General features: G+C 49.7%; 1 protein-coding gene across 6 annotated transcripts in view; it reads left to right on the top strand.

Annotated features, from left to right (window-relative positions):
* Positions 1-26,801, top strand: part of TMEM184B (transmembrane protein 184B) — a 54,429-nt gene that overhangs the window by 13,190 nt on the left and 14,438 nt on the right. For 4 of the 6 annotated variants that reach the window (XM_032266634.1, XM_032266631.1, XM_032266630.1 and 1 more), the window contains exons 2-3: positions 15,907-16,156; positions 17,625-17,790. In XM_032266634.1, coding sequence (XP_032122525.1) covers positions 15,965-16,156; positions 17,625-17,790 — 358 coding nt within the window. In that variant the 5' untranslated portion in view covers positions 15,907-15,964. Of the gene's footprint in view, positions 1-14,775; positions 16,157-16,869; positions 16,971-17,624; positions 17,791-26,801 lie in introns of those variants that run through there. The other 2 variants (XM_032266635.1, XM_032266632.1) reach the window with 2 other exon arrangements.

Here is a 26,801-nt window from a genome sequence, read left to right as displayed (position 1 = left end):
TCTGAGATACTCTTTGGACTTAGCACATAAAAGGCGCTCAAAGGTATTTTCTTTTTTTCTTTTGAGAGAGTCTCGCTCTGTTGCCCAGGCCGGAGTGCAGTGGTGCCATCTCGGCTCACTGCAACTTCCTCAGCCTCCTAGGTTCAAGCGATTACCCTCTCTCAGCCTCTCCAGTAGCTGGGGCTACAGTCATGCACTACCATGCCCAGCTAATTTTTTGTATTTTAGTAGAGACAGGGTTTCACTATATTGGCTAAGACGGTCTCGATCTCCTGACCTCATGATCTGCCTGCCTCGGCCTCCCAAAGTGCTGGGATTACAGGCGTGAGCCACTGTGCCTGATTCATTTTTAAACTTTTCAATGGAGGTTTAAGTATACAAATCTTGGTTGTACAGCTTGCTGGACTTTTACATTTCTAAGTACCTGTGTAAACTGCCTAGATGAAGCCACACAATGGTTCCCGCACCCGATGAAGCTCCCTGGAGTCCCCTTCTGGCCACTTGCCCTCCCTTGGTTGTCCCACTCATACCTCGGCACTTTAGCGTGGTGCGCTGCCTGTTTGGGCCTCCCACGCATGGAGTGTACAGAATGGACTCCTCGGTGTCTGGCTGCTTTCCCTCAGCACTGTCAGTGAGATCATCCAGGTGCCTGTAGTGGCCCTTTAGTTTTTTTTCTTTGCTGCTTAGGACTTCAGCAAATATACCACTGTTTATTCATTCTCCTGTGGACAGACATTGGGTTACGTCCAGCCTCTTCGGTAAAATTCATTCTTGTCTTTGAGGGTGCATGTGCACTCATTGCTGGGTATACACCCAGGGTGGATTGATGGTCTACCTGACTCAGTATGTGTTTACATGAATGAAATTCGGGTTGGGATGAGAAATCCAGGGTGTCCTGGCTGGAGCCGGGCTTCTTGCTTATAGGGATGGAGCAGGTGCAGGGGTCTCAGCTTAGGCAACCTGCTCCTGTGGGGCAGTAGGACTGTTGAGGCTCAGGCTTCTGCATCTGCAGGGGATCTGCTGGTCAGTGCCCAGTGGAATTTTAGCTGGCTGGAAAGGTGGTCACATGTAGAGGGGCTCAAAAGTCCAGCTAAAGAGGCAGAGTATTGGTCCATTGTTCTCAATTTGAGAGAAAACTGACATGATCAAAATTAGGACTGGTATGTACTAAAGAAAAAGACCTAATTACAAGGCTGAATTGAGTAAGCCCTCGATGAGGGACTTTGGATTTCTTTGTTGCTCCCCTTTATTTCTGCACCCTCACCCAAGTGATGGATAAGTACACAATTGGATGATTTTTCTTTCCTGGTTGAGAGATTCCTGGGAACTTGGCCCCAGGAGAATGGGGAGAAATGTGGAGCCGCTAGAGTGGCCTCGGCTCGTTTGTGTTGATTGAAGGGGAGAGGGAAGGAGATCTGTGGACCCCTGCCCCCTTGTGAGGGCATGTGATCCTTTTCAAAAGGCTCACCAGGCAAAACTGCCTAGCCAGTGGCCACTCTTTCCCTCTAATCCCCCCTGGAGAACGGCCAGGCTGTGGGTTGCCGACCTTCTCTGATGTGGATCAGCCTCCCCCGACAAGGCAGCCGTCTAGAAGCTCAGAGAGCCCAGTCAGCCCCCAGGGGCAGGAGAGCCGGCTGTCATTCCCGTTGCCATTCCCAGGCGGCTGGAGTGGGAGCGAAGTGGTCAGTTTGGATGAAAGTGCTCGAGTCTGACTCCAACCAGCGAATTATGGTAAGGTGGAAGTTTCTCCATCTATGTTAAATAAGAGAACAAAAGCCCTCCCAGGCTACATGAATATTCCAGGGATGTACGTGTGAACGCGATGCCAGTTTAGCTTGGCCTGTGGGTGGCAGCCGCCTGAGTGAGCACTTCGTGGCTGCAGTTCTAAAGGGTTTGGATCTGAAACTAATGAATGAAAATATGACCTCAGAAGGTTTAAAGAGAGAGACACCTAGCGACAGGACCCGCCTGGGTCCCAGAGATTGTGGGGAGCATGAAATTCCAGGTTGGCCGAAGGAGTCAGTGGGAGAGCAATAGCAGCTGACGTCACATGGTGCCAGTACCTTCTCAGTGCTATCTGTGTTCACTCATTATTCCTTACTGCGTTCTCAGAGGCAGATATGGCTGCGCCCCCATTTTACAGATGAGGAAGCTGAGGCAAGGAGAGGTTGTGTAACTTGCCCATGGACACAAAACTAGCCAGTGGCAGAGCTGGAGGTCAGTCTAGGTGGTTGGCTCCAGAGATCTGCAGATTTCATAGCATGGCAACTGCAGTCTGAGAAACCACGTGTCACGTGATCGTGGGTACACGCGCGCGCGCGCGCACACACACACACACACACACACACACACACACAAATTATCTTACAGTTTTGGAGGTTAGAGGTCCAAAATGTGTTTCACTAGGCAGAAATCGAGGTGTTGGCAGAGTCGCCTCTTTCTGGGGGTTCTGGGATAAAATTATTTCCCTGCCTTTTCCAGCTCCTAGAAGCTACCTGCGTCTGTGGTTTGTGGCCCCTTTCGCCATCTGCAAGGGCAGCAGCGTAGCGTCTTCCACTGTCTTCTCTCTGGTTCCTTTGTCACGCTGCCCTCCTCTCACCGTCTCCCTCCTGCCTTCCTCCTATGAGGACTCTCGTGATTATGTGGGCCCACCCAGGTTATCCAGGATAATCTCTTATTTCAGGACCCTTAACTCAATCACTTTTGCAAAGTCCCTTTTGCCATGTAAGGTAGCATATTCACAGGTTCAGGGGGCCAGGATGTTGACATCTTTGGGGGATGATTTTTCAGCCCACACACAGCACATAATAAAATCCATGGGCGGAGGGGATTGCAGCAGTAAGGTGTCCCTCAAACCTGAGTTAAAATGACTCCGATGATAGAATCTGGGTGAGATGGTGGGATGCTCCTGAAATAAATTCTAAGGCAGGTGGCCAAGTTTGGTGACGACATAGCTGCATGGCTTATCTGAAAAAGGAGGATGTCTCTGATGGGGGGCCAGCTGGAAGATGTATTTCCTGGAAGAGGAAGAGGATGGGGCAGTGTTGGGAGAAGTGAGACTTTGGGTCCCACGGCCAGCTCCTGCCACATTCTCAGTGGATTTCAGGTTGGGAGGAGGGATACCGTCATAGTTGAAAATTAGCATAGAAATAAACCACACTCGACTGTCTGCTTCCTCAGCCATCAGCCTCCATACGGTTCTGGAGGACGGTTGAGGCCCATATCTGCTTTTCTACTGTTCTAGAATCTGAACGCTCAGAAATCCCAAAGGTTCTTCCTAAGTCAGCAGCAGACTAATTTCTGCTGCAAAAATCTGACCTGAATTGATGTGATACTAATTATGGCCTTTAAAAATATCTCAGCTGGGGTGACTAACCATATGTTTTCCTATGGAGGTGCTATATGTTTGATTTTGGGGTGCTGTACCCCCCCTTCCAGGAGTGTCACTGTGTCTAGCAGCAGAATCCTTTCTGAAATCTGAACAATTAGGCCGGGCACAGGGGCTCTTGCCTGTAATCCCAGTACTTTGGGAGGCTAAGGTGGGTGGATCACTTGAGGTCAGGAGTTTGAGACTAGCCCGGCCAGCATGGTGAAACCCTGTCTCTACTAAAAATACAAAAATTAACCAGGCATGGTGGCTTATGTCTGTAACCCCAGCTACTAGGAAGGCTGAGGCAGGAGAATCACTTGAACCTGGGAGGCGGAGATTGTAGTGAGCCAAGATTGCCTCTGCACTCTAGCCTGGGTGATGGAGGCAGACTTAGTCTTAAAAAAAAAAAAAAAAACAAAACCTTGGCATCTTCTAGGTTAAAAAAAAAAAACAGAAAGAAAAGTTCTGAATTGGGTTCAAGCGATTCTCCTGCCTCAGCCTCCCTAGTAGCTGGAATTACAGGCACCTGCCACCATGCCCAGCTAATTTTTAGTAGACACAGGGTCTCACCATGTTGGCCAGGCTAGTCTTGAACTCCTGACCTCAGGTGATCTGCCTGCCTTGGCCTCCCAAAGTACTTGGGATTACAGGCATGAGCCACTGCGCCCAACCAAAATTTGGAAAAATTCTAAATTCTTAAACCCATTTGGTCCAAAAGTACAGGACAGTGCACCTGGACTCTTCTCCCCAAGAATCACAGTCAGAGAGGTCCAGTCACCTGTCTCATGCCCAGCTCAGGTGACAGCACTGAGGTTCCAACTCAGTTCCGTGTCTCAGAGTCTGGGACAAAGTGCAGACTTCGTGGCCTGGCCTCTCTGTCACCTGCTGGATGGCGTGTGGGTGGGAGACAGGTGTGGAGTGAATGCACTCACTGGCAGGTACGCTGTATGTGGGGAGGTGGGGAGTTCTTGACTTGGTTTTCTGTCTGATCTGCAGCCTGGAACTGAGCAAGGGGGCCTTGTCTGGGGAAGGGCAGAGAAATTGTAGAGGAGAGGGGAATAGCAGCAGCCATTAGGAACCTTGGGCCTTTGCCCATCACCACAGCACTAGTCTCTGAACTTCCTTTGATCACACAGCCCTATCAGTAAAAAAGAAACCAAAACAAAACGTTTTGAGCACGCACCCCCAATATGTGGATATTGGCGTAATTATAAGTATACATTATATTACTACAAGTATACACATATATTACTTTACTGTTTCACAGTGTACATAATAAAACCTACATCAAAAACAGAAACCAAAGGCCAGGCTAAAGATGTAATAGTCAAAAAAATTTTTACTTTGTTGATGGTACAAAAACCTCCTGGTTTCATATGCACAGTCATTTTGGGGACGCGTGGTTTCGTGCTCAGCGAGAGAGCGTTTGGAAGGTCTGGCTCCACATTCAGTTTGTTCAGAGACTGGGTGTTAATGGCTGCTTTCCCTGCAAAAGATCCTGTCCAGGACAGGAAGCTGCGCACGGAGCGAACGCATCGCTGGCTTTCCTTCTAAATTGGGTTACTCATTTTTCCATCCTGTCCACTGAGTATGCAAAGGATTTGTGGAAATTTGGCTAGTACATTTCCATCCTCCCTGGTGCCAATCAGATGTTTTTGTAAACGAAATGGAAGGTATTTTATTTTAAAATTCTTAACAAGTGAGTCCAAAACCTGCTCAGATGCTTTGGAAAATTTTTAATGGACTAGAAAATTCTGTTACATAGCTTTTTAGGAGTTCAGCTATGAGAGGATTTTTTGTTTTGTTTTTCTTTTTAAAATCAGTGACAGACATATTGTTTTTGGTAACAGAATCCTGTGAGGGTAGAAACATTTCCAGACACCCTTTTTTCTGAATGTTCTGCCCTAGCCTAGGTTTCTTTAAAAAAGCAGTGTCTTTCTCACTTACTGTGATACGTGGCTTTCCTGTGAAAGGACGTTAGCATGCTTCAAGATGTTTTGAAGACAGCCAGGAGGCGTATCTCTGATAGCCGGTCGTCACAGAAGAAGATGGGCACATTTGGAACAATTTTTTTTTTTTTTTTTTAGACAGAATCTTGTTCTGTGGCCAGGCTGGAGTGCAGTGGCACGATCTTGGCTCACTGCAACCTCCACCTCCCGGGTTCCAGCAATTCTCCTGACTTAGCCTCCTGAATATCTGGGACTACAGGTGTGCGCCACCATGCCCAGCTAATTTTTCATGTTTCAGTAGAGACGTTGTTTCACCATGTTGACCAGGATGGTCTGGAACGCCTGACCTCATGATCCTCCCATCTTGGTCTCCCAAAGTGCTGGGATTACGGGTGTGAGCCACCCTGCCTGGCCACAGTTTTTTGTTTTTTTTTTTTTTAATGAAAGAAAAATGTGTAACTCCGTTGTTAGATTTGACAGTTCTTATTTTTTTAGAGACAGGGATGTTGCTGTCACTCAGCTGAAGTACAGTTGTGCCATCATGGTTCACTGCAGCCTTGACTTCCTGGGCTCAAGCAGTCCTCCTGCCTCCGCCCTCCTGAGTAGGTGGGACTGCAGGAGCGTGCCACTACACGAAGTTAAATTTTTTTATTATTTGTAGAGATGAGGTCTTGCTATGTTCCCAGGCTAGACAATTCTTGTTGATTGCTTTTCTACAAGATAACCAGTAAATCTCTGATACAGACTGAGTCCCTCCCCTTCCCGCTACAGATTTCATACAAAAAATCGACTGTTTTACAGTGTAAAGCTTTTTTTTTTTTTTTTTTAAATTAAGTTCTGAGATACATGTGCAGAATGTGCAGGTTTGTTACATAGGTAGACATGTGCTGTGATAGTTTGCTGTACCCATCAACCAGTCTACATTGGGTATTTCTCCTACTGCTATCCCTCCCCTATCCCCCCATCCTCACTAAAGCTTTTTATTATGGAAAATTTTAAACACGCAAAACTGGAACAAATGGTGTAATGAATTTTTCTACCTCTCTGTCACCCAGCTTTCACAGTTAGTAACATTGTGAAGTCTTGTTCCATCTTTCCCTGGCCTCCCCAGAGGTAATGCTATTTTTCATCCTCAAATACTTCAGTATGCATCTGTACTTGATAAAGACTTGTTAAACTTTCTAGTTTGAAATAATCGTGGACTCACTAGGCGCGGTGGCTCATGCCTGTCATCCTAGCACTTTGGGAGGCCGAGGCTGGCGGATCACGAGGTCAGGAGTTCAAGACCAGCCTGACCAACATGGTGAAACCTTGTCTGTATTAAAAATGCAAAAATTAGCTGGGCATGGTGGTGCATGCCTGTAATCCCAATTACTCAGGAGAGTCAGCTAGGAGAATTGCTTGAACCTGGGAGGTGGAGGTTGCAGTGAACCAGGATTGTGCCATTGCACTCCAGCCTGGCAACAGAACGAGACTTTGTCTCAAAAAGAAAAAAAAAATTGTAGACTCACAGGAAATTGCAAAAATAGAATCTAGGGTCCTATGTGCCCTTCACCCAGCTTCCTCAAAGGGTGACGTCTAGACTGGCTGTAGTACGGTATCAAAGCCAGGAAGTGGACAGTAACAGTATTACTGACTGAAGCACAGACCTTCTTCAGTGTTCCGTGTTTTTACATGGTGGGTGTACGTGTAGTTCTATTGAATTTTATCACATGTAGACTCATGTAACCACCACCATTTCATTACCTGGAAGGAACTCCTGTGCTACCCCTTTAAATTTGCACATCCCCTACCCATTGTCATCGCTGTCCTGTGCCAGCTACTACACCATGCTCCATCTTTATAGCTTTGTCATTTTGAGAATGTTACGTAAATGGATCATGCAGTATGCGACCTTTGAGATTGGCTGGTTTCACAAAACCTCATGCCCTTGAGATCCATCCAGATCACCTGTGTGTATCAGTAATTTGTTCTTTTTTCTTGCTGGGTACTATTCCATGGTTAAACCAGAGTTTAACCTTTTGCCTGTTGAAGGACATGGGTTCTTTCCAGCTTTTGATGATTACAAATACTGTTGCTATGAACATCTGTGTACAGGATTTTGTGTGAACATATTTCATTCCTGTAGAATAAATGTCCACAGTGATTACTGGGTTGTGTAATAAATGCATGTTAGTTTTATAAGAAACTGCCAAACTTGTTTTTCATGGTGGCTGCACCATTTTATCTTCCTGCCAGCAATGTATGGGAGATCAGGTTTCTCTGCATCCTTGCCAGCATTTGATATTGTCAGTATTTTTTAGTTTATATTTTTTGGTACCCAGGTGTGGAACATGAAGGTGTTTTCAGTTTGCATTTCCTTAATGGTTAATGATATTTAACTTCTGTTCATGTACTTTTTTTTTTTTTTTTGAAACAGAGTCTCACTCTGTCACCTAGGCTGGAGTGCAATGACCAGATCTCAGTTCACTGCAACTTCCACCTTCCAGGTTCAAGTGATTCTCCTGCCTCACCTTCCCGAGTAGCTGGGATTACAGATGTGCACCACCATATCTGGCTAATTTTTAGAGACAGGGTTTTGCCATAGCGGCCAGACTGGTCTCAAACTCCTAGCTTTAAGTGAGCCACCTGCCTTGGCCTCTCAAAGTGCTGGGATTACAGGAGTGAGCCACCGCACCCGGCCTCATGTGCTTATTTGCTGTGTATGTCTTCTTTTCTGAGATGTCTGTTCATATCTTTTTCCTGTTTTCAAGTGGGATTGTTTGGTTTTCTATTTAACATGGAGCTTTTTTTTTTTTTTTTTTTTTTTTTGAGACAGATTCTGGCTCTGTCCCCTAGGCTGGAGTGCTTGGTGCAATCTCAGCTCACTGTAACCTGTGCCTCCTGGGTTCAAGTGATTCTTCTGCCTCAGCCTCCTGAGTAGCTGGGATTACAGGCGCCTGCCACCACACCTGGCCAATTTTTGTTTTTTTAGTAGAGACTGGGTTTCGCCATGTTAGCCAGGCTGATCTTGAACTTCTGACCTCAGGTGATCCCGCCCACCTTGGCCTCCCAAAGCGCTGGGATTACAGGTGTGAGCCACCACACCTGGCCTGTGGAGCTTTTTGAGCATTCTTGATAGATTCCCAATGCTAGTTAATTACCAGATCTGCGGCTTGTTTTCTCATAATGCAAACGTTTTTACTTTTCTTATAGTCCAGTTTATCAGTTTTTTCCTTTTATGGATCATGCTTTTGGTGTCAAGTCTAACACTTGGCTATCTCTAGGTTTCAGATATTTCCCCCTGTCTTCTAAAAGTTTTAGAGTTTTACATTTTACATTTAAATCTGCGATTTATTTTGAATTAATTTTTGTATATGGTATAAGGGTTTAGGTTAAGGTTTATTATTTATTTATTTATTTTTGAGATACTGCCTGGGCTGGAGTGCAGCGATCTCAGCTCACGGTAACCCCTGCCTCCCGGGTTCAGGTGATTCTTCTGCCGCAGCCTCCCAAATAGCTAGGGATTGCAAGCATGTCCCACTATGCCCAGTTAATTTTTGTATTTTTGGTAGAGAGAGGGTTTTGCTATGTTGCCCTGGCTGGTCTCGAACTCGAGGCCTCAAGTGATCCACCCGACTCGGCCTCCCAAAGAGCTGGGATTACAGGTCTTCACCACCACACCTGACCAACGTTTATTATTATTATTATTATTACTGTTGTTGTTGACTTCTGGATGTCCAGTGGTTTAGCAATATTTGTTAAAAAGATTATTCTTCCTCTGCTGATAAGGAATTTTATTTTTACATACTCACTATGCCATTATCACACCTAAGGAAATTGACAAGAATTTCCTGGGTGTTACTTATTTCAGAGATGTCTTTTAATTGTTGGTTTGTTAGCGTTAGGACCCAAACACCTGGTGTTTAGTTGTGTCCTTCAACTCTCTTATTCACTAACCTGAGCCACTTTTTTTTTTTTTTTTTTTTTTGAGACGGAGCCTTGCTTGTCACCAGGTTGTAGTGTGGTGGTGCGATCTCTACTCACTGCAACCTCTACCTCCCAGGTTCAAGTGATTCTCCTGCCTCAGCCTCCTGAGTAGCTGGGATTACAGGTGTGCACCACCACACCCAGCTAAGTTTTGTATTTTTAGGGGGTTTCACCATGTTGGCCAGGATGGTCTTGATCTCTTGACCTCGTGATCCACCTGCCTCAGCCTCCCAAAGTGCTGGGATTACAGGCGTGAGCCACTGCGCCCGGCACCACCTTTGTTTTTAAGCTGTTAATTTGTTGAAAACTCAGGTCACGGGACCTGTGGACTGTCCCACAGTACAGAATGGCTGCTGATTCCTCCTGGTGTCATCTTTTCCTCTGCCCTCTCTAGTTCCTGGGTCCTGGTGGTTCATTCTGGAGGTTTGTTTAGATTCCACTTCATGTTTCTGGAAGAATCCCGGAAGAGTCCTCGTATGTGTTGTAAGAGTCCTTTGTAGGTGGTGCTGTTTGCTTCCCGTGCATCTGTCAGAAGCCTCAAAACACCTGGCTGCCTTGTTTCTGTGGCATTGATGTTGACTGTGGGTTTGGAGGATGCTGCCTGGTTTTTCCATCACCAAATTCCCCATCAGCCATTCACCTTCTGGTTTTATCATTCATATCTGTATCATTATTTGTATTAGGAGTTGCACAATGGTTGCTTTTAGTTCTATTATTCTGTCTCCATTTATTTATTTTTATTTTTGAGATGGAGTCTCGCTCTGTTGCCCAGGCTGGAGTGCAATGGCACAGTCTCAGCTCACTGCAACCTCTGTCTCCTGGGTTCAAGTGATTCCCTTGCCTTAGCCTCCTGAGTAGCTGGGATCACAGGTGCATGTCACCACACCCAGCTAATTTTTGTATTTTTACTAGAGATGGTGTTTCACCCTGTTGGTCAGGCTCATCTTGAATTCCTGACCTCAAGTGATGCACCTACCTTGGCCTCCCAAAGTGCTGGGATTACAGGCATGAGCCACTGTGCTGGGCCATGTCTCCATTTGTTAATGGGACTTCTGTTACCTAGAACTGCCCCTTATCAATTATATAGTTTTCCTGAAATATTACAGTGAAGAAACTGAGGCTCTGGGAGAAGTCACCCGAATAGGTTGCATGTGGTGGAGTCCGGTGGGAGTCCTGTTGGGTGACTCACAGTGGAAGCTTGGTTATGTCCCCACGTCATGGAAGCCTTCCCTGAACCCTCCTGAGTCTGGCCAAGCCCGATGCTTGCTCTAGGCTCCTGTAGTGCTAGGCACTCACCTCAGCAGTGCAAAGGGAAGAGGCCTCCAGGTCACTCCTGCCTGCGGCGTAGAGTAGGCATGAAGAGTGGCTTAGACCACCTTAAAGGCTGAGGCTGGGTCTTCCGGTGCCCAGCATGGAGTCCAGAGGCCTCAGAACTTGTTAGAAGGATGATTTCAACATCTTCCCTCAGGACTCTCTGCCATGTCCCTGGCAGAAGTTTAACACTTGGTCAATTAGGAAAATAATGGGAGACAGTTGCAGTGGCCCACACCTATAATCCCAGCACTTTGGGAGGCTGAGACGGGAGGATCACTTGAGCCCAGTAGCTCAAGACCAGCTTGAGTAACATGGTGAAACCTCATTCCTACAAAAAAAATATAAAAATTAGCCGGGCATGGTGGCTCACGCCTATAGTCCCAGCTACTTGGGAGGCTGAGGTTGGAGGATGGTTTGATTCCAGGAGGCAGAGGTTGCAGTGAGCTAAGATCACACCACTGCACTCCAGCCTGGGCGACAGAGCGAAATCCTGTCTCAAAAAAAAAAAAAAATTTGTTGGACAGTGGTGGCACATGCATGTGGTCCCAGCTACTTGGGAGGCTGAGGTGGGAGGATGACTTGGGCCCGGGGGGGGTCAAGGCTGCAGTGAGCTGTGATCATGCCATTGCACTCCAGCCTGAGCAACAGCAAAACTCTGTCTCAAAAAAAAAAAATAATGGGGTCCTGCCAGAGCAGCTGGAATTCGGAGCCTCATTCGTTTGCATGGACTGCATTGGAAGAGGGGAGACATGGGTGGAGCCCTTCCCCACTCCTTACCCCACAGGAGTAAAGAAGCTGCATCAAATGGCATTGCCATTCCTTCCCCAGGGTCCACAGGCTGTGCCAGGGGAACGTCTTGCTTGCTTGTGGGACCTGGGCAGGCAGCTTCCCGGTAGATGCCTGTACAGAGTGTGAAAGCGTCAAATCCCAGTCCCTACCCTGTCCCCAGACCCATCACTCAGTGTGAACAGTTAGCAGAGTCTTGCCTTGTGGCAGCTGGCTTGGGAGTATGTTTGACAGCCTCCGTGTGCTGCCTTGGGTCCAGAGAGCAAGGCGAGCTCTGGGCCTTCCAGCAGCTACCTGCACCTACTCTCTTGGGTGTTAGAGACCATGCGCCTGTGAGCTAGAATATTGCTTTAAGGATTTTGGGGAATTATGAAAACCCCTGAATCGTTGTCATCCTGGGTGGCTGTAAAACCAAGTTCTGCTTCATTTTCCTCATCTCTAAGGTGGAGATAATGTTACTTACTTCAAAGTTGCCTTGAGAAAATATATGAGATAATGTTTGGAGAAATGCTTTGTAAGCCGCCAGGGCTGCCCAGGAGTAAACTAAGTTGTTTATGAATGGGCCCCAGTGCAGAAATGTGGCCAGCCTGGGTCGCGCTGCAGAAACACTCCCAGCCATGATGGCTTCTCCTCCGCCATGGGGGACCTGCCTCCCCTCCTGCTACAGGAGTCTGGAGACTGTGGAAGGATGGGCATGGCTATGTCTTGTTAGGAGGCTCTGGAGCAGGAAGGGTGACTCAGCTAGGTCCCCCCACTTTGTAGGAGGTAGGGAGACAATGTGTTTATAGGACATGGCTTTGAGTCCTGGCTCTGATTTGGGGGTAAGTCACTCACATCTCTGGGTGCGTTTCCTCTTGTGAAATAAACGACCTACATGAGGAATGTGAAGGGGCGCTGAATGCTGAGCGGGCATGTGCATGTGAGTGAGCAAAGCCGCAGGAAGAAGCTGCCCTGCAGCCTTCACCCAGATCCCAGCCCTGGCTCGGGTCTGTTCTTGGGGGGTGCCTCCAGCAAGGGAGCTCAAGTGGGGGGCTTCTCAACACTGCGTTTAGTCATGAACAGAAGAGCCTTTGACATCCCCCTGCACCTTGCTAGGAAGGTGAAGTTTTTTTTGTTTTTTTTTTTTGAGATTGAGTTTCGCTCTTGTTGCCCAGGCTGGAGTGTAATGGTGCGATCTCTGCTCACCACTTCTGCCTCCTGGGTTCAAGTGATTCTCCTGCGTCAGCCTTCCAAGTAGCTGGGATTACAGGCGTGCGCCACCATGCTTGGCTAATTTTGTATTTTTAGTAGAGATGGGGTTTCTCCATGTTGGCCAGGCTGTCTCAAACTCCCGACCTCAGGTGATCCGCCCACGTTGGCCTCCCAAAGTGCTGGGATTACAGATGTGAGCCAACGCGCCCACCCGGGAAGGTGAAGATTTAGGAGTATTTGTACTTCCTCTGGTCCCCCCCACAATTCCCCATCATTTAATTTGGGATGGTGTAATAACCTACCCTGGGCTAGCATCACTGACTCCATCTTAGCTGTAAACTCCAACCTGGCTTCCCCCTCCCTACCACAGCCCCCTGAGTGCATAACTGGGTCACGCTGCACTTAGAAGTGTTGAAGCGCACTGTTCCTAACACTTGTAACCATTGTAACTGCATCGTGCTTGGCATACCACCACCTCCCCACCAGCTTTTGTAAGAAAAAGATTTCCCTTTGATCATTGTGTAGAAGGAGCCTGAACACCCCCCTTCTTGGTGACACCTGTGCTCACAGCCCCTTCCTCTAACCTGCTTTTCTGCAAATTCTGCTTCAGCTAGGCTCCCCCTCCGCTACCTAAATCAAGGTATAAAAGATAATCAAGCCCCTTCCTTGGGGCCGAGAGAATTTTGAGTGCTAGCCGTCTCTCGGTCGCTGGCTAATTAAAAAAGGACTCTTAATTTGGAACTCATTGGGTGGCACATTCCTTCTAACTCGCTCAGTTACAACAATGGTAGACAAAGATGATGATTTACAACCCAAGTCTTTTTCAAGAAATATTTCTGGCACTGGTTTTCAGCTTTGCAACCATCCTTAAACAGGAGCTATTCTTGGACTTGTCACTGTGTCTCTTTTTCGAAGCTTGCCACCGGTCTTTATATAGACACCTTCTCCATTTTTGAATTTCTTTATATAGAAGCCTTCTCTGTTTTTGAGTTTTAATCTGGATTTGTGTCTCAATTGGTGTGTTAAGAGATCATGTATGTGTGGGAAAATAGAAATGTGAAGGGCTCTCCTAGGGTGCACACTTACAGCTAAGAGCCAAAATGGTGGTGGAGATGCTGCGGCCACTGGTGAGGAGCCGGGGCACAGGCAAGCAGTGCAGACCGACCGCGGGCGCAGAATCCTCTGCATCACAGGGCCAGGCTACAGGCCACTGCACCCGGGAAGGCCCAGTGAAACCTCCGTCAGTGTCAGGATATTCTGATTTAAATACCAGCTTGCAGGCTTGGAAGGGACCTTGAGACCATCTAGGTTGACCTCTGGGTTCAGACCAAGATGGTTGGGGACTGGGGTTTGCTCATTTTCTGAGCTCAGTTTTGGACCAGGGAACCCACACGGCAGCGTAGCTGGTGCTCATGCTCCGGCCAGGCTCTTTCAACAGTGCCCACACACTGCACTTTGCATCTTTTGAAATTGTTGCGTCACGGATTATTGACAGAGTTGGTGATGTGGGCGGGGGTGTTTGCTGGATGGCATTGACCAGCCTGTCAGCAGGTGGCTGGACTGAAAGGGATGCCCCATCAGGGCTGTGGGTAGAGGGTACGGCCAGGCTCCTGCCTTAGTTTTGAGCCACTATGACTTAAGACTAAATAAGCTGCCTCCTTTCTCACAGTTCTGGAGGCTGGAAGACAAAGATCAAGGTGCTGGTAGATGCAGTGTGTGGAGAGGGCTCACTTTTTGGTTTGTAGACAGAGCCTTCTTCTTGTGTCCTCATGTGGTGGAAGGGGCTCCGCAATTAACTGAGGTTCCTTTTATGAGGGCACTAATCTCATTCATGACAGCTCTACCACTATTCTTTGTTTCACTGTGAGGCACCTCAAATTCTTTAGAAACGAGCCATGAAAATCAATAGATAGGCCAGGCATGATGGCCCACGCCTATAATCCCAGCATTTTGGGAGGATGAGGCAGGAGGATTGCTTGAGGCCAGGCGTTCAAGACCGGGCAACATAGGGAGACCCCATCTCTACAAAAAAAATTAGAAAATTAGCCAGGCATGGTGGCATACGCCTGTAATCCCAGCTTCTCAGGAGGCTATGGCAGGAGGATTACTTGAGTCCGGGAGGCAGAAGCTGCAGTGAGCCGAGATTGCACCACTGCACTCCAGCCTGGGTGACAGAGTGAGACCCTGCCTCAAAATAACAACAATAATAATAAATATTTTAAGTGGGCTGGGGGTGCTAGGGTCTTGCCTCAAAGAGTAAGCAGGAGCATGAACCGTGAGTAGTGTGATCCGTGCATTACGACAAGAAGGACGCGGAATAGCTAGAAGTCTCTGAGAACTGGAGGTGTGCAGGCGGCTTGCAGGAGGGGTGGCACATGGGCTGGGTTAAAAGATGAGAGTTTAGAGGTGCACAGACTGGGGAGGAGCCACAGTCTCCAAAACGGCACAGCTGGATGGTGGGGAGTGGATCAGTCATTAGGGAAAGGGGTGGACATGGCGAAGAACATACACAAGCCCTCAGAGGAGACCTCAGCAGTCAAGTGGTTTTACTGGTTCAGGGGTACAAAGGTGTTCAGGCCCAGCAGGAAGTTCCCAAATGTCTGTTGTGTGCCCATGGTTCTCAGTGCTGCCTGTCCAGTCCTGAATAGAGCTGCTGTCCCCAGGGAGCCTGCGTTCTAGGTGGGGTTGGGGGGGACAGTTAATCAATATGTGAGTGAATCGAGTTAGGTGGTGTTGATGTAATGAGTGCTGTGGAGGAAAAGATGGTGAAGCTCAGCCTGGGAGAGGCTGACATGTTTGCATGGTGGTCAAGGTAGAGACCTAAAGGAAAGGTGGGAGGGAGCTGTGTGGCTGGGCAGAGACAGCCAGTGCAAAGGCCCTGTGGCAGAAGTGGGCTTAGTATGTTGAAGGAACAGCAAAGAGGCCAGTGTGGCTGCAGCTGAGGATGGAAGTTGAAACTGTAGGAGCTGAGATCATAGAGGCCAGGAGGGCCATCGAGTCCTTTGGGCTGTTGTAAGGACTGTGGTTTTTACTCCAGAGGAGCTGGGAGCTATTGGAGAGTTTTGAGTGGGGGTGGCCAGTACTGGCTAAGCCTTGGAAGGGTCACAAGACTGCTGAGTAGGGACTGATCATCAGAGGCAAGGGCAGAAGCAGAGAAACGGGTCAAGGGCCTGTTGTATCAATCCAGGAGGGAGGCTGGCTGGGGCAGGGTGATGGTTGGGGTCAGTTGAGATATGGTCAAGAGGTAGGTAGAGAGACCTGGAAGGTTCTTTCCAACGCTGCCACTTACCCTTGGAGGAGACTCACATTGCAATTTCTTCTCTCTAGGCTAGCTTGTCACTTACTGCAAGGGTTTCCCTCAGGAGGCCTCCTGCTGCCGGGCATCATGACAGTGAGGGGGGCTGTGCTGGCCCCGGATCCAGTGTCGCCCACGACTGCAGCAGCCTCTCCCAGCGTCTCCGTGATCCCTGAGGGCAGCCCCACCGCCATGGAGCAGCCTGTATTCCTGATGACAACTGCCGCTCAGGCCATCTCCGGCTTCTTCGTGTGGACGGCCCTGCTCATCACATGCCACCAGGTACCAAGCCTGGCAGGGGGCTTCTAGAAGCATCCTGAGAGGTTCCTAGCCCAGCAGAGTGTGAGTTAGGCTAGGCCAGGCTGTGCTGCAGTAAGAACACAGGTAAGCCCTGTGTTCTCAGAGGCTTCCCTTGATAGAAGTCGGCTTCTTGCCCACATCCCAGGGCCCAGGGCAGTGCAGGTTTTGATGTGTGGCTCCGGCTTCAAGGCTCGGCCCTCTGACACCTGGCAGCAGGGAGTGTGTGAAGGCCCTCTGGATATTGAACCACCTCAATCCAGAGGTGACACTCGTCACTCCGTTCACCTTCCATTGGCTGGAACTAGTTTCAGGTCCAGCCTAAGCAGCAGAGAGCCTAGAACTGCAGGAGTACAGGGACAGGGACCCCTTTGCAGATGAGAAAATGGAGAGTCAGAGGGGAAGGGGGAGAGGAACTAGCTTGGTCACTTGGAAATTGGTGGCAGACTGGGATGGAAGTCGAGTCTCCCATCTGCCTGTACCCGTGACCCCAGAGGAGACTGCTGTTGGCTGGGACGGGTCTTGGCGACCTGCAGAGGTTTGAAGGTGGTCCAGTGGAGAGGGGCAGGGCGTCTGCCTGGGTTTCCCAGTCAGCCCCTTGCCAGCTGCTCTATGTCCCCATCCCATTTAGAACCCATTTGTGTCCAAGGCTTTTGGCTCATAGCAGATAGAGAATATTTTGTTCTTTTCCTCCCTAGCCCGGGGCTTGGCTGGGCCAAGTGTGATTTCATGAGAGCTGGGACGAGACACCCAGGGGCTGCCAGGACTGAGGACCGTGGTAGAGCAGTTCTTGGCATTTGTGTGTAGCTTTTAGTTTTTCCCTCTGCTTCCTAAAAGTAGCATGTCATTCTCCTAACCTCCTGGTGAGGCAGGCAGTGCTGTCTCTGTTTACCAGACGGGAGGATGAGGCACAGCCTGAGGACATCCCTGCAGCCACTCAGCCAGGAAGCGTGTCCACCTGCCATAGAGTGAGGGCCCCATCTGTCTTGCCACAAGTTAAGGGACAGGGCAGGCCTGCAACCCAGGTTACTTAGCTCAGTGCTGCCACAGTCACAGCTGGAGTGAGGCAGAGAGAAAGGGCACACACTGATGGCCCAGAGCTGCCTGTGGGTGAGGTCCCCTCGGGAGCTTGTGGAATCTGGATTTCCATCCTTGTCATTGGCCCTCCTGTGGTCTGGGGTGTGAGCTCACTGCCACCTGCACCTGTGAGGCCGCCCCACAGGCACCACTGCATGCGCGCCACGAGCCTTGTGCATGCCCACTGGTCTGAGTCTCACAGTGGTCTTGGGAGGCAAGTCTTGTCATCTGCATTTTGGAGAGCAGGGCTCTGAGTTCAGGGGTAGGTCATGTGCATCGGGTCACAGATGAGTTGGTGGCAGAGCCGGAAGCCCACCCGCCCTCCCATCCCTGCGGACAGGAAGGTCCCCAGCTGACCCCGCGCCTCTGCCCCCAGATCTACATGCACCTGCGCTGCTACAGCTGCCCCAACGAGCAGCGCTACATTGTGCGCATCCTCTTCATCGTGCCCATCTACGCCTTTGACTCCTGGCTCAGCCTCCTCTTCTTCACCAACGACCAGTACTACGTGTACTTCGGCACCGTCCGAGACTGCTACGAGGGTGAGGATGGGCAAGGGGTGGGGGGCTACCCGGGGGCCGGGAAGCTTCTCTCCCCACATTCCTCCCTGAGGGGCCTCACAAGGACTATGTTGACATACCCCTCAATTCTTTACCCACTGTAGTGTTTCTGTCCCAAACTGACAGCTAACAGTGCATGCAGCCACAGCCTCACCTCGCAGGTACCTGGAAGTAGGGGCCGTCCACTTGGGTCACATTTCTTAATGCCAGCATTTCGGGTGGGGTGGGGGCAGCAAGCAAGTGGTCTGTTTGTAGAGACCCCAGGTACAGTTGGGTAGGGACCCGTCCAGGGACCCCAGCAAGTCAGTGGCAGGGCTGGGCGTCTGTCCCCATGGGTTTTAATTCTGAGGGCTTTGTTCCACGAGTGGGTTCCCTGCTGTGCCACCCAGGAAGAGGATTCGATTCCTTTTGGGGACTTGGTTCTGGGTGTGGAGTGGAAACTTGACCCGCTCCTGTCCTGAGCTCTGACCACAGGCCTGGAGCTGAGTTGCCAAGAGAAGCCAGCCTCACCCCTGCTGCCCTGTGGGTGTCTGTGGCCGCAAACAGTCACCACAAGGAGATCAGGATGCTGCTGTCATGGGAGCTGTCCCCTGACCTGTCTTGGGCAGGTCCCAGGCATTCCGCCTCCGTCAGAGGCCAGCGATGCCCAGGTCTGCCCTGAACAGACCAGCAGGAATGGAGAGAAGGAGTTCCTCCTATGTTGGGCTGGGCCCAGTGGCTCACACCTGTAATCCTAGCACTTTGGGAGGCTGAGGCTGGTGGATCACCTGAGGTCAGGAGTTTGAGACCAACGTGACCAGTGTGGAGAAACCCTGTCTCTACTAAAAATAAAAAAATCAGCCGGCTGTGGTGGTGCATGCCTGTAATCCCAGCTACTCAGGAAGCTGAGGCAGGAGAATTGCTTGAACCTGGGAGGCAGAGGCTGCGGTGAGCTGAGATTGCTCCATTGCATTCCAGCCTGGACAACAAACTCTGTCTCAAAAAAACAAAAATAAGACCCCTGCATTGATACCCACCCTCTTCTCAGAGCGTGAGGTTTCTTGTTTCCTACCCACACCTGCACTACTGGTTTTAGATAAAGTGACCAGATGTGATTTATCTCATCTCAGGCTGAGCAGCTCTGGCCATGCCCAGAAGTTATCTATTTCCGTGTCCTGGGAGGGTGCTGCTCCAGGCCTGTGCTCTGTGGATATTGGGGTGCAACAGGCTCATCCCCTAGGCAGCTGGAGTCTTTCTTCCTGCCTACATTGAACCTTGTGTATCCCTGAGAACTCACCGGGCACAGGAAATGCCTTTAGGTTTGGCAAGAAAATGAAGGCGCCAAACAGGAACCCATTGCACCCCAGCCTTTCATATTTCCACCTGCCCACCCCGAACTGCGGCCACATCAGGCAGGTGCTTCCCAGCCTCAAGGGCTTGACGTGTCCCCGGCCTTGGAAGCTCTTCTCCTGCTCTGTGTGGGGCCCCTCCTTTCCATTTGTCTGTTCCCTGCCACTCTCACCCCCAGCACCCATCCAGGTCCTTGGCCCCACCACAGTTAGATGTTACCTTGCTTTTCATTCCGTCGCTTTTTGTTCCATCTTCCTGAGCACACTTAGCTCTGCTGGAGCAGGATGGGGCACAGCCCACGCCCAGACAGAGCCGGCTCATGGAAGATGTCTGCTCCCTCCCTTTTGGATGAATAAGGGACTCGATTAAACCCCTGCCCTATGCCTCACATTCCTCTGTGTGGGGCCTCGGTAACTTCCCATGCTCCCTCCTCGCAGGCTACTGTTCCGTCCTGTCCTTCCAAGCGACAATACTATGGCCAGATGGGGACCTGCTCAGGGCTTCACTGGGGCTTCGTATCTGATGTTCTGGAAGCAGCCAAGTCTCCAGGGAAACCTCTGGGTCCCTGGGGCACAGTAAAGGCTGGAATTGGCAAAGGGTGGGGCTGAGAATCCTCATCCATTCAGTAGCCAGCCTTGCATGGGTGCCCAGGAGCAGCCTCTGCCCACCTGTTCCTTTAGAAGCACAAAGCTGTTCCCTGCCAAGGCGGGCCCCTCCTGTGTGGTTGGGGGACAAGTGTGGGCTCTCTTCTTGGCGGGACCCCAAAGACAGGCGCATGGCAGAAGGTGGGGCACACAGCCAGGGGAGCCTCTGCTTCACCCTCACTCTGTGCCCCAGAGGCAGCAGCAGATGGCTGGTGGGCACCCCCGGATCCAGAAGCCTCTTTGTTTAGGCCCTGCCTGTCCTGACCTGCCTCCCAGCCCAGGGAGAGGTCCCCCAGGAAGTTGGCCACCCTGTGAAGCACATCTCCTAGCAACTCCATTATCCCTTCAGCCTGGCCTCTCCCAGGGAATTTACAAACAACACAGCAGCTGTGGCGAAGTTCAGGCTGCCCCTGAGTTCACCAGTGTTTAGCAGCCGAGGCAGCGGGTGCTGGTCCTTGCCGTGTCCCTGCACCACTGCTCTGGGTCTCAGCCCCTCTCTTGCAGCTGCTTCTGCAGAGTCAGTGATGGGGCAGTCCCTTAAAATTCAGAGTGTCCCCCCATGTTTTCCCCTTCCCACCCTTCCTTCTCAGTGCCCAGGAGGGGCCAGGAGGGCCCAGGAGTGGGAGCAGGAGTCACCTGGGCTGGAGAACTCTGCAGGTCCAGCCAGCCCCTCCTGAGGGCCCACTCAGAGCTAGCCACTGCAGTCATTTGCTTTTTTTCTTTTTTAACAAAATTTTGCTTATTACGTTTATTAAAGTAATTAGGCATAGGGTTGAAACACAAAACTGCCCCGACTCCTCACTCCGAAGTTCACTATGCTTTGAATTCTTTCAGCTGTTTTCTTCCTAGAATGACTTAAAAATATGCCTATACTTTGGTGTGTGTGTGGTTTTTCAGTTTTATGTAACGTTACATGGTGACTTCCTACTATGGAAGGGCTCTGTTTGTTTGTTTAAGAGACAGGTCTTATTCTGTTGCCCAGGCTGCAATGCAGTGGCTCAATCATAGCTACTGCAGCCTTGAGTTCCTGGCCTCAACCATGCCACCATGCCTGGCTAATTTTCTCATTTTTAAGTTTTTTATAGAGATGGGATCTTGCTGTGTTGCCCAAGCTGGTCTCGAACTCCTGGCCTCAAAGAGTCCTCCCGCCTCAGCCTCTCAGAGTACTGGGAATACAGGCATGAGACACTGTGTCTGTCATGGAGGATTTTGATTTAGGTATCTTCCCCTGGCCTCCCACACAGGCACACACATGCCACACACACACTTCTTTCCCTCATTTTTTCATTGTGACTATCAGAATTTTTTCACACACTTTTTTCTGCATTCAGTGTTTGCATTACTACTATTATTATTTTTTGAAACAGGGTTTCACTCTTGTCGCCCAGGCTGGAGTGCAGTGGCGTGATCTCAGCTCACTGCAACCTCCGCCTCCTGGTTCAAGTGATTCTCTGGCCTCAGCCTCCCGAGTAGCTGGGACTACAGGTGCATGCCACCACACCTGGCTAAATTTTTGTATTTTTAGTGGAGATGGGTTTCTCTATGTTAGCCAGGATGGTCTCGATCTCCTGACCTCGTGGTCCTCCTGCCTCAGCCTCCCAAAATGCTGGGATTACAGGCGTGAGCCACTGAGCCTGGCCCAGTGTTTGTATTATTATATGTTTGTATACCTTGTTCAGTGCTGGGGCCTATTAGTGTTCCCAGACTTTTTTTTTGAGCTGGGGTCTCTGTTGCCCAGACAGGAGTGCAGTAGCACAGTGATCACAGCTCAAGGCAGCCTCGACCTCCCAGGCTCAAGTGACCCTCCTGCCTCAGGCTCCTAAGTAGCCACCATGCCCCCCTAATTTTTTAAAAAGTGTGCCACCATGCCCCGCTAATTTTTAAAAAAATGTTTCTGGAGAAGAAGTCTCACTGTGTTGCCCAGGGTGGTCTTGAACCCCAGGCTCAAACGATCCTTTCACCTCGGCCTCACAAAGAGCCAGGATTATAGGCATGAGCCACGGTGCCCAACCCATTTCCTTTTTTTGTGTAACTTTTTTTTTCTGCTCCAGTTACTACTAGTCTTCTTTTAGCATGTTCTGTTTTCTACATACCTATCATTAATTCATTCCTAAATACTTCAATTGAATTTTAAAAATAAATAAAAGCCAGCCCTGCCCTCAGTAAAGCTAGGTCAATCCAGGAATCTCTGGGTTCTGCCTTTTTCCCGGTGACATTTCTCCTGGAGCCTTCTCCCTGTGCTGCAGCCGGGAATGCCTTGCTTTCCAGGCCTCCGCTGCTCAGCTGTTGCCCTGGCTCCTTCATTCACTGTCAGCCTGGAAACTGCTTCTCCTGTGCTGAGTCACCTGTTCCATGGAGGCTGTTTCCTCCTTGTTCATGGTTTGCTCTCTCTGCTTGGTTGGAGCATGTCTTCTAGCAGCTTCCTGAGAAAGAGAGTGCATGGGAGGTTTATTTTGTAGAATCTGAAAATATCTTTATTATATTGTGCTATTTGGTTACTATTCAAGGGAAATAGAGTCCTAGTCCTAACTTGGAAATCCTTCTCCCTTTGAATTTTGAAGGTGTGTCTTTACAGTCTTGGATTCTGATGTAATCTCTGGAAAGTCTGTTGTACTTGATCCCTAGTGCCTGTATGTGTGTGTGTTGTACGTGTATGTGATGTGTGACTGCTTGCTCTTCTTTTTTTTTTGAGACAGAGTTTCACTCTTGTTGCCCAGGCTGGAGTGCAATGGCTCAATCTTTGCCCACTGCAACTTCTGCCTCCCAGGTTCAAGCGATTCTTCTTCCTCAGCCTCCTGAGTAGCTGGGATTACAGGCACCCACCACTACACCCGGCTACCTTTTTGTATTTTTAGTAGAGATGGGGTTTCTCCATGTTTGTCAGGCTGGTCTCGAACTCCTGACCTTGGATAATCCGCCCACCTCGGCCTCCCAAAGTGCTGGGATTACAGGCATGAGCCACCACGCCCGGCCTTCTTCTTCTTTCCCCCCCCCCCACCTCCTCTTTGCATTTAGGATCTCGTCTTAATCCCTAGTGTCCTGAAATCTCATAGGAGGTGGGATAGTCACTGTGTGTGGCAGCCTGGCGGGCCCTTGCAGTGTGGATGCTCCTACCCGAAGGTTCTGGGAAGTCTTTCTGTATGTTCCTTTGAGCATTTCTTCCCCTCCACTCTCTTCCAATCTCCATTTCTGGAATTCCTGCTGGTAGGACTTTGTGCTTCTGGATTGAGCCTCAAATTTTATTTATAATTTTCGGGCTCTTTTTTGGTTCTGTTTTCTAGGAGCGTTTTTGTTTTTTGTTTTTGTTTGTTATTATTATTTTTTTAAATCTTACCTTTGAGCTTTTCTGTTGAATGTTTTATTTCCTTTATCATGTTCTAAAATTTCAGTAGCTCTCTCTGCTCTTTTTCTTTATGATAGCTTGTTCTTGATACAGGACAGCATATTGTTCTTTGGTCGCTGGGGATGTTAATTGCAGTTTGCTTCTGGTACCTACATTGTCTCTCTCTTAAGTTCCTTTCGTCTGTTTGTTCGCCTTGGTCTTTGACCTTCTTGTTAAAAGCACTCCTCAAATATCAGTGTCCTTGGCTATTTTTTATATTCAAGGCTATTTTTTATATTTAAGAATGGGGCTTAAAATATCAGCAACCCAGGAGGCTGAGGCGGGAGGATGGCTTAACACCAGGAATTTGAGGCTACGGTGAGCCAAGATCGTGCCACTACACTCCATCCTGGGCCACAGATCAAGACTTCATCTCTCCCAGCCCAGAAAATAAAAATTGCTGGGCCGTCTGATTGGGTGATGGAGCATGGGGTGTTTCCTTGGCCATTTGTATGCAGCATGGGGGCAGGTACCAAGTGAAGGCTTTTTAAATTCCGGGACCTGTTTCTGTAGAGAATAATTTCTCATCTCCTGCCTCAAAACACGGAACAGGCTGAGTGATGATGCAGAGTGGCAGGGACATGAGAAGACCTCTCACCCTTCATATTTGGGCCGTCGTTGGATTTTCTGCAAGTCGTCCCATTAGCACCCTCAGCTGGACCACGTTCTGAGGATAGCGCTGTCTCAGCCTCTATTGAGAGTTATAATCAGGCCAGGCATGGTGGCTCACGCCCGTACTACCAACACCTGGGGAGGCTGAGGCGGGCGGATCATGAATCAGGAGTTCGAGACCAGCCTAACATGGTGAAACCCCGTCTCTACTAAAAATACAAAAAATTAGCTGGGTGTGGTGGTGCATGCCTGTAATCTCAGCTACTCAGGAGGCTGAGGCAGGAGAATTACCTGAACCCAGGAGGCGGAGGTTGTGGTAAGCCGAGATTGTGCCATTGTACTCTAGCCTAGGCAACAAGAGTAAGACTCCATCTCAAAAAAAAAAAAAAAAAAAAAAGTAAGTTATAATCCAGTGGCTCCACGTGGAGACTTTTAACCAGCTTCTGCATTCTGCATCTACACCCTCAACCACAGCCACTGGAGCTGCCTGGCACATGCAGTGCTGAGGTTTCCTAGGGCTCTGGCCCCCACTCCCACCCCCGAAGCATCCACCACTCGGTCACCATGTAACAGTGACCATGTGGCCTTCAGAGCTTTGTTGATGTCACTTGGCTGTTGCTATTCCTCTTGTCCTTGTAGGTTTGCTCCCCACCCCACCCTCATTCCTTCTCATTTCAGTGGCGTTAGGAGGGTAGGGAGGGAGGTAGTGGAGATATGTGTGTGTTTAGCCTGTGAACCTGTGACTGGTGTTTCCTGTTCTCCAGAGAGAGGGCTGAGTCTTGGAAGAGGGCTTGGTGCTGTGTACCATCTGTGAGGGCTATAATTCACATAGCGCTGGCATGCGTCACCAGAGGGTGTACAGGGGCAGGCGGATGGGGGCAGCCCCCTACATGCATTTAGTGTTTGATCGTGGGGTTTGGGGGTGGGCCATAAAGACAACGCTGAGACAGTCCTGGGGAGTTCTGTGATCAGAGGTGTGGGGTTTGGGGTTCAGAGGCAGGAGACATGGTGTCCGTACGTCGCTTTATGTAGTTGCTGTTTGTTAGGAATGTTTGCATGGCATTTCACAGTTTTGCCATGTGTTTTTCATCACTGTTAGCTCATTCTCACCTCCCTACTACCTGGCAGAATGTATATATTACCCTCCCCATTTTACATATGTGAAAAAAATTAGAATAGGCTCTGAAACTTGTCCAGAGCTACCCAGATAGTAATGGCCAGAGGCCAGACTCGTACCGGGGGTCTCTGAATCCTGGGGCTCTGTGCCAGCATGGTAAAGGAGAGCACAGGACAAGCCTCTCCCCTGGAAAGGTGTGAACTTCTGTCAGGGAAAGAGATTTTAATGGATGAAAGCAACAGAGAATGATGCTTCATTCACTGTCCCCCCAGGGTGAGCACAGCCGAGAGCCACAGATGCAGGGCCACACTAGAGCCAAAGGCCAGTTTGCTGCCAGGGCTCCCTGGCTGGCCCTAGTACTGGCTGGCCGTGGCTCTTAAGAGATAGAGCCAAAGATTATAAGGGCTCAATAGTGGCCAGGTGCGGTGGCTCACACCTATAATCCCAGCACTTTGGGAGGCCAGGGCGGGCGGATCATGAGGTGAAGAAATCGAGACCATCCTGGCCAACATGGTGAAACCCCGTCTCTACTAAAAATACAAAAATTACAGGCTGCTGGTGTGCACCTGTAGTCCCAGCTACTCAGGAGGCTGAGGCAGGAGAATCACTTGAACCCAGGAGGCAGAGATTGCAGCAAGCTGAAATCGCGCCACTGCACTCCAGCCTGGCGACAGAGCGAGACTCTATCTCAAAAAAAAAAAAAAAAGAGGTCGATAGATCCGAGTGCGGAAAGACGTTCAGAAGAAGCCAGTAGAAGAGGGGTCAGGGGTCAGAAACAGCATTCAGGGTGGTGAGAAGCAGAAAGAAGCAGGATCAGCAGAGGACAAAAAAGCCACGAGGGAGGAGGGGAGGAGCCGTTTGGCCCAGCTAGACCCTGGGGTCACTTGTGCTGTGCAGACCCTGCCCCCTTGGTTGCAACACACTGCGCCCATTCTTGTCCAGGATGATCACCCATCACTGAAAAAGCGTCGAAGAATGTTCTGAGGCCTCTGTCTTCTTTTCTTTTTCTTTTTAACTTTAAACTTTTATAAAAATTTAAACAAGCTAGGCCCCTGTTTTCTGAGCAGAGAAAATTTCAGCCTAAAGCGGGCAAAATTAACTTTTCCAGGCTCACCCACCAGTTATCGGAAATAGAATAACCAAGTAACCAGTGTTGCTCTGCAGCAGAGTGAAGGGGTATGAGGCCAGCTTTAGGTGCTGAAGGTGTGCACAAGAGGTGAGCTTAGAATGGCCCAGTGTGCCCAGGGTCATCAAGGTCCCACACACAGTGTGTGGTTCACAGTAGGTGCACAGCAAGTGTGTACTGAAGTTACAGTGAGTTATATATATGCCTGCCTCCTGACCCTGGAAGCTGCGGGCAGAAACGTGGGAGGGCAAGTACTGAGTCTTTTCTCAAAGCCCAGGGGCTCTTGGGGCAAAGGTCTTAAGTGCTCCATGCCTGAATTTCCTTTTCCATAAGTGGGGATAGTTCCTTCCCTGTGGGGGGATGGTGGTGGCAGGCGGCGGGGGAGGTGTGAACGTGCAAAGCCTTAGAACTGCTGGGTCCTGTAGCAGTTACAGGGTCACAGGGCCACCGAGAGGCTGGGTGGGGAGCAGTCTCTTGGACTGTAGCTTCCTACTCAGGCTCAAGGAGCTGCTGATGAGGAAAGAAAGCCATTCAAAAGAAGCCAGTAGAGGAAAGGGCAGAAGCAGCATTTGGGGTGGCAAGAAACAGGAATAAACAGGATCTGAAAGGACAGGAAAGCCACGAGGGAGAAGTCTGGAGCCTCGGGTTTGGAAGGGACCCCTTGAGAAAGTCTGCAGAGGGGTTGCCCAGCCTGATTGCTTCTGCTGGCAGCAAGCTCACACCTTCCATCTCTGGACTCTGCCCATCAGAAGGGGTTTTTTTCAGGCCGGGTGGTGGCTCACA

Source organism: Sapajus apella, unplaced genomic scaffold (assembly GCF_009761245.1).
Source record: "Sapajus apella isolate SASKATOON/1434 unplaced genomic scaffold, GSC_monkey_1.0 scaffold160, whole genome shotgun sequence".
Taxonomy (NCBI): Eukaryota; Metazoa; Chordata; class Mammalia; order Primates; family Cebidae; genus Sapajus; species Sapajus apella.
The sequence above is the reverse complement of the archived record's forward strand: the minus strand, read 5'-3'. Positions and strand labels throughout refer to the sequence as shown.